The sequence below is a fragment of the Procambarus clarkii genome, chromosome 15 (genome assembly GCF_040958095.1).
Source record: "Procambarus clarkii isolate CNS0578487 chromosome 15, FALCON_Pclarkii_2.0, whole genome shotgun sequence".
Classification (NCBI taxonomy): Eukaryota; Metazoa; Arthropoda; class Malacostraca; order Decapoda; family Cambaridae; genus Procambarus; species Procambarus clarkii.
The window spans coordinates 51,506,962-51,514,431 of record NC_091164.1 but is presented as its reverse complement, the minus strand read 5'-3'; the positions used below and the strand labels follow the sequence as shown (position 1 = coordinate 51,514,431).

The 7,470-nt window shown below is 49.8% G+C and overlaps 1 protein-coding gene across 1 annotated transcript; it reads right to left on the bottom strand.

Annotated features, from left to right (window-relative positions):
* Positions 1–200: 200 nt before the first annotated feature.
* On the bottom strand, positions 201–6,689 carry LOC138364952 (peptidyl-prolyl cis-trans isomerase-like). The gene is made up of 2 exons (XM_069325034.1): positions 6,457–6,689; positions 201–6,351 (listed from the first exon to the last, which is right to left on the bottom strand). Exons 1-2 carry the CDS (start codon positions 6,652–6,654, stop codon positions 5,839–5,841), a joined length of 711 nt encoding a protein of 236 aa, XP_069181135.1. The 5' UTR covers positions 6,655–6,689; the 3' UTR covers positions 201–5,838.
* Positions 6,690–7,470: the final 781 nt, after the last annotated feature.

Sequence of the window (7,470 nt, the reverse complement as noted above, 5' to 3'; positions counted from 1 at the left end):
CACAACACACCATGGTCCAGTATGGTAATATCACAACACACTATGGACCAGTATGGTAATATCACAACACACCATGGTCCAGTATGGTAATATCACAACACACCATGGACCAGTATGGTAATATCACAACACACCATGATCCAGTATGGTAATATCACAACACACCATGGACCAGTATGGTAATATCACAACACATCATGGACCAGTATAGTAATATCACAACACACCATGGTCCAGTATGGTAATATCACAACACACCATGGTCCAGTATGGTAATATCACAACACACCATGGACCAGTATGGTAATATCACAACACACCATGGACCAGTATGGTAATATCACAACACACCATGGTCCAGTATGGTAATATCACAACACACCATGATCCAGTATGGTAATATCACAACACACCATGGTCCAGTATGGTAATATCACAACACACCATGATCCAGTATGGTAATATCACAACACACCATGGTCCAGTATGGTAATATCACAACACACCTGAGTGATTGTGAGGTGATGGTGATATAGCAGTGATAGTAATATAATAAAGATAGTGTGATAGTGATATTGAGGTGATGATAGTGAGGTGATGGTAATATATCTGTGATAGTGAGGTTATCTTGAGGTTATCTTGAGATAATTTCGGGGCTTTTTAGTGTCCCCGCGGCCCGGTCCTCGACCAGGCCTCCACCCCCAGGAAGCAGCCCGTGACAGCTGACTAACACCCAGGTACCTATTTTACTGCTAGGTAACAGGTGCATAGGGTGAAAGAAACTCTGCCCATTGTTTCTCGCCGGCGCCTGGGATCGAACCCAGGACCACAAGTCCAGCATGCTGTCTGCTCGGCGACCGGCTCCTTAGTGAGGTGATATAGCAGTGATAGTGAGGCGATGATGATATGACAGTGATGGTGTGGTGATGGTGATATAGCAGTGATGGTGAGGTAGTGGTGCTGTAAAAGTGATAGTGATATATCAGAAAATGTAAGGAGGAAATATATCAGAATGAGGTGATATGACCCCAAATGTGGGTCCTGAGGTGATGGTGATATATAGAGGTGATAGTGAAGCTATAGTGATACAGCAATGATAGGTTGCAGTATTGAGAAGGTATAGCATTGATGGTGATACAGCCATGTTTGTCAGGCATATGATACCAAAGTATAAATACCAAAGTGTTAAATACCAAAGATAGTGAAGTTATGATGATATAGTGATAAAGGTGTGTCCTTAAATTACATTGGTATCATAACACGCAGTCAATGGTGATGCACGAGTGATAGTGATGGTGGTGGTACAGTGAACTAGAGTGGCAGCACAACACCACAGTAGTGATGGTGGTGGTACAGTGAACTAGAGTGGCAGCACAACACCACAATAGTGATGGTGGTGGTACAGTGAGCTAGAGTGGCAGCACAACACCACAGTAGTGATGGTGATGGTACAGTGAACTAGAGTGGCAGCACAAGACCACAGTAGTGGTGGTACAGTGAACTAGAGTGGCAACACAACCCTTCAGTAGTGATGGTGATGGTACAGTGAACTATAGTGGCAGCACAACACCACAGTAGTAATAGTGATGGTACAGTGAACTAGAGTGGCAGCACTAAATCACAGTTGTGATAGTGACGGTACAGTGAACTAGAGTGGCAGCACTACACCCCATTAGTGATGGTGATGGTACAGTGAACTAGAGTAGCAGCACAATACCACAGTAGTGATGGTACAGTGAAGCAAAGTGGCAGCACAACAACACAGTAGGGATAGTGAAGGTACAGTGACCTAGAGTGGCAGCACAACACCACAGTAATGATGGTGATGGTACAGTGAACTAGAGTGTCAGCACAATACCACAGTAGTGATGGTACAGTGAACTAGAGTGGCAACACAACCCTTCAGTAGTGATGGTGATGGTACAGTGAACTATAGTGGCAGCACAACACCACAGTAGTGATGGTACAGCGAACTAAAGTGGAAGCACAACACCACAGTAGTGATGGTGATTGTACAGTGAACTGGCAGCCCAACACCACAGTAGTGATGGTGGTGGTACAGTGAAGCAGAATGGCAACACAACACCACAGTAGTGATGGTGATGGTACAGTGAACTGGCAGCACAACACCACAGTAGTGATGGTGGTGGTACAGTGAACTAGAGTGGTAGCACAATACCACAGTAGTGATGGTGGTGGTACAGTGAACTAGAGTGGCAGCACAACCCTTCAGTAGTGATGGTGATGCTACAGTGAACTAGAGTGGCAGCACAACAACACAGTAGTAATGGTACAGTGAACTAGAGTGGCAGCACAACACCACAGTCGTGATGGTGATGGTACAGTGAACTGGCAGCCCAACACCACAGTAGTGATGGTGGTGGTACAGTGAACTAGAGTGGCAGCACAACACCACAGTAGTGATGGTGGTGGTACAGTGAACTAGAGTGGCAGCACAACACCACAGTAGTGATGGTGGTGGTACAGTGAACTAGAGTGGCAGCACAACACCACAGTAGTGATGGTGGTGGTACAGTGAACTAGAGTGGCAGCACAACACCACAGTAATGATGGTGGTGGTACAGTGAACTAGAGTGGCAGTACAACACCACAGTAGTGATGGTGGTGGTACAGTGAACTAGAGTGGCAGCACACCACAGTAGTGATGGTACAGTGAACTAGAGTGGCAGCACAACACCACAGTAGTGATGGTGGTGGTACAGTGAACTAGAGTGGCAGCACAACACCACAGTAGTGACGGTGATGGTACAGTGAACTAGAGTGGCAGCACAACACCACAGTAGTGATGGTGGTGGTACAGTGAACTAGAGCGGCAGCACAACACCACAGTAGTGACGGTGATGGTACAGTGAACTAGAGTGGCAGCACAACACCACAGTAGTGATGGTACAGTGAACTAGAGTGGCAGCAAAACACCACAGTAGTGATGGTGGTGGTACAGTGAATTAAAGTGGCACCTCAACGCCACAGTAGTGATAGTGAAGGTACAGTGAACTAGAGTGGCAGCACAACACCACAGTAGTGATGGTGGTGGTACAGTGAACTAGAGTGGCAGCACAACACCACAGTAGTGATGGTGGTGGTACAGTGAACTAGAGTGGCAGCACAACACCACAGTAGTAATAGTGGTGGTACAGTGAACTAGAGTGGCAGCACAACACCACAGTAGTGATGGTGGTGGTACAGTGAACTAGAGTGGGAGCACAACACCACAGTAGTGATGGTGGTGGTACAGTGAACTAGAGTGGCAGCACAACACCACAGTAGTGATGGTACAGTGAACTAGAGTGGCAGCAAAACACCACAGTAGTGATGGTACAGTGAACTAGAGTGGCAGCAAAACACCACAGTAGTGATGGTGGTGGTACAGTGAACTAGAGTGGGAGCACAACACCACAGTAGTGATGGTGGTGGTACAGTGAACTAGAGTGGCAGCACAACACCACTGTAGTGATGGTGGTGGTACAGTGAACTAGAGTGGCAGCACAACACCACAGTAGTGATGGTGGTGGTACAGTGAACTAGAGTGGCAGCACAACACCACAGTAGTAATAGTGGTGGTACAGTGAACTAGAGTGGCAGCACAACACCACAGTAGTGATGGTGGTGGTACAGTGAACTAGAGTGGGAGCACAACACCACAGTAGTGATGGTGGTGGTACAGTGAACTAGAGTGGCAGCACAACACCACTGTAGTGATGGTGGTGGTACAGTGAACTAGAATGGCAACACAACACCACAGTAGTGATGGTGGTGGTACAGTGAACTAGAGTGGCAGCACAACCCTTCAGTAGTGATGGTGATGCTACAGTGAACTAGAGTGGCAGCACAACAACACAGTAGTGATGGTACAGTGAACTAGAGTGGCAGCACAACACCACAGTCGTGATGGTGATGGTACAGTGAACTGGCAGCCCAACACCACAGTAGTGATGGTGGTGGTACAGTGAACTAGAGTGGCAGCACAACACCACAGTAGTGATGGTGGTGGTACAGTGAACTAGAGTGGCAGCACAACACCACAGTAGTGATGGTGGTGGTACAGTGAACTAGAGTGGCAGCACAACACCACAGTAGTGATGGTGGTGGTACAGTGAACTAGAGTGGCAGCACAACACCACAGTAATGATGGTGGTGGTACAGTGAACTAGAGTGGCAGTACAACACCACAGTAGTGATGGTGGTGGTACAGTGAACTAGAGTGGCAGCACACCACAGTAGTGATGGTACAGTGAACTAGAGTGGCAGCACAACACCACAGTAGTGATGGTGGTGGTACAGTGAACTAGAGTGGCAGCACAACACCACAGTAGTGACGGTGATGGTACAGTGAACTAGAGTGGCAGCACAACACCACAGTAGTGATGGTGGTGGTACAGTGAACTAGAGCGGCAGCACAACACCACAGTAGTGACGGTGATGGTACAGTGAACTAGAGTGGCAGCACAACACCACAGTAGTGATGGTACAGTGAACTAGAGTGGCAGCAAAACACCACAGTAGTGATGGTGGTGGTACAGTGAATTAAAGTGGCACCTCAACGCCACAGTAGTGATAGTGAAGGTACAGTGAACTAGAGTGGCAGCACAACACCACAGTAGTGATGGTGGTGGTACAGTGAACTAGAGTGGCAGCACAACACCACAGTAGTGATGGTGGTGGTACAGTGAACTAGAGTGGCAGCACAACACCACAGTAGTAATAGTGGTGGTACAGTGAACTAGAGTGGCAGCACAACACCACAGTAGTGATGGTGGTGGTACAGTGAACTAGAGTGGGAGCACAACACCACAGTAGTGATGGTGGTGGTACAGTGAACTAGAGTGGCAGCACAACACCACAGTAGTGATGGTACAGTGAACTAGAGTGGCAGCAAAACACCACAGTAGTGATGGTGGTGGTACAGTGAACTAGAGTGGGAGCACAACACCACAGTAGTGATGGTGGTGGTACAGTGAACTAGAGTGGCAGCACAACACCACTGTAGTGATGGTGGTGGTACAGTGAACTAGAGTGGCAGCACAACACCACAGTAGTGATGGTGGTGGTACAGTGAACTAGAGTGGCAGCACAACACCACAGTAGTAATAGTGGTGGTACAGTGAACTAGAGTGGCAGCACAACACCACAGTAGTGATGGTGGTGGTACAGTGAACTAGAGTGGGAGCACAACACCACAGTAGTGATGGTGGTGGTACAGTGAACTAGAGTGGCAGCACAACACCACTGTAGTGATGGTGGTGGTACAGTGAACTAGAATGGCAACACAACACCACAGTAGTGATGGTGGTGGTACAGTGAACTAGAGTGGCAGCACAATACCAGAGTAGTGATGATGGTGGTACAGTGAACTAGAGTGGCAGCACAACACCACAGTAGTGATGGTGGTGGTACTGTAAACTAGAATGGCAGCACAACACCACAGTAGTGATGGTGATGGTACAGTGAACTAGAGTGGCAGCACAACACCACAGTAGTGATGGTGATGGTACAGTGAACTAGAGTGGCAGCACAACACCACAGTAGTGATGGTGGTGGTACAGTGAACTAGAGTGGCAGCACAACACCACAGTAGTGATGGTGATGGTACAGTGAACTAGAGTGGCAGCACAACACCACAGTAGTGATGGTACAGTGAACTAGAGTGGCAGCACAACACCACAGTAGTGATGGTACTGTGAACTAGAGTGGCAGCACAACACCACAGTAGTGATGGTGATGGTACAGTGAACTAGAGTGGCAGCACAACACCACAGTAGTGATGGTACAGTGAACTAGAGTGGCAGCACAACACCACAGTAGAGATGGTACAGTGAACTAGAGTGGCAGCACAACACCACAGTCCACCACAGTCACCTCCGTAATGTCACTGTGGTTGACTGCTGCCCTCACCACATCCAGGCCGCTAACTACATCACCGAAGACATATGGCCACTGGTGACCATCCTTGCGGTCCTTGGTGGTGATGACGAACAGGGCACACCTGGGATCCCCCGGCCCATACCGGGACCACACAACTCCTGCCCGGACTGACTCCCGGTACTGCCCCTGGAGGTCAGGCAGCAGTGAGGCTCCTCCCTTACCATCATTACTCTCGTAGTCTCCGCCAATCACCCGCTCCCACTGCTGACCCTTGCACCACATCTCCAACAGTTTAGTGTTGCGGTAGGTGTGGCCCCGCTGGCCCGTACACAACAACACAAACTGTCTGGCCAGCGGAGTGTCAGGGGTCAGCCGGATGGTGACCCGCCCTCTTGTTGACCCCGCCCACCCGAGGTCAAGGAACGCCAGGGTGCAGGAGGGCTCCAGCACGCCCACAACCTCACTCTCCTGCAGGAAATGAAATAAATCATGCTGGTAACTGTATAACAAAATGTTATCATATTAGTTATCAAAACTCAGTAAATCAGTAATGTCAGTAAGACATAAAGTAACCTGGAGGGTGTGGGCGTGGGCGGGCGTGGGCTGACGCAGGAGTGGGTGGAGGTACAGCTGTCCGTCTTGTAGAGTTATCCTGGCAGAGCGGCGGCCATCTTGGTCTTCCTGGACGGCCACCATCCGGCCAGCCTCCACCAGCCTCTTGACGGCCACCACCCGGCCAGCCTCCACCAGCATCTTGACAGGCTCACTCATCCTGCGGAGGTCTTCAACCTGTGGACAGTGTCAGCCCCATTATAACCTGTGGTCAGTGTCAGCCCCATTATCACCTGTGGACAGTGTCAGCCCCATTATCACATGTGTTCAGTGTCAGCCCCATTATCACCTGTGGTCAGTCTAATCACCTGTGGACAGTGTAAACCCCATTATAACCTGTGGACAGTGTCAACCCCATTATCACCTGTGGTCAGTGTCAGCCCCATTATCACCTGTGGACAGTGTCAGCCACATTATCACCTGTGGACAGTGTCAGCCCCATTATCACCTGTGGTCAGTGTCAGCCCCATTATCACCTGTGGACAGTGTCAGCCCTATTATCACCTGTGGACAGTGTTAGCCCCATTATAACCTGTGGACAGTGTCAGCCCCATTATAACCTGTGGACAGTGTCAGCCCCATTATCACCTGTGGTCAGTGTCAGTCCCGTTATTTTAGACCTGTAGCTCCAGCCCCCCTCTACTGGCATAGGGTTGGTGCTGGACATGTAGCTCCAGCCCCTTTCTACTCTCAGGGGGTTGGTGTTGGACCTATAGCTCCAGCCCCCTCTTCTGGCAGGGGGTTGGTGCTGAACCTGTAGCTCCAGCCCCCCCCCTACTGGCAGGGGGATGGTGCTGGACCTGTAGCTCCTGCCCCCCCTCTACTGGCAGAGGGTTGGTGCTGAACCTGTAGCTCCAGCCTTCCTTTACTGGCAGGGGGATGGTGTTGGACCTGTAGCTCCAGCCCCCCTCTACTGGCAGGGGGTTGGTGCTGGACCTGTAGCTCCAGCCCACCTCTACTGGCAGGGGTTTGTGT

What these genes read in the sequence shown, in the direction of transcription:
- LOC138364952 (XM_069325034.1), bottom strand. Translation starts at nt 6,654, where the DNA reads ATGAGTGAGCCTGTCAAGATGCTGGTGGAGGCTGGCCGGGTGGTGGCC. An exon ending in CCCACGCCCACACCCTCCAG is followed by an intron (nt 6,352 to 6,456) that starts GTTACTTTATGT and finishes CATTTCCTGCAG; the next exon opens with GAGAGTGAGGTTGTGGGCGT.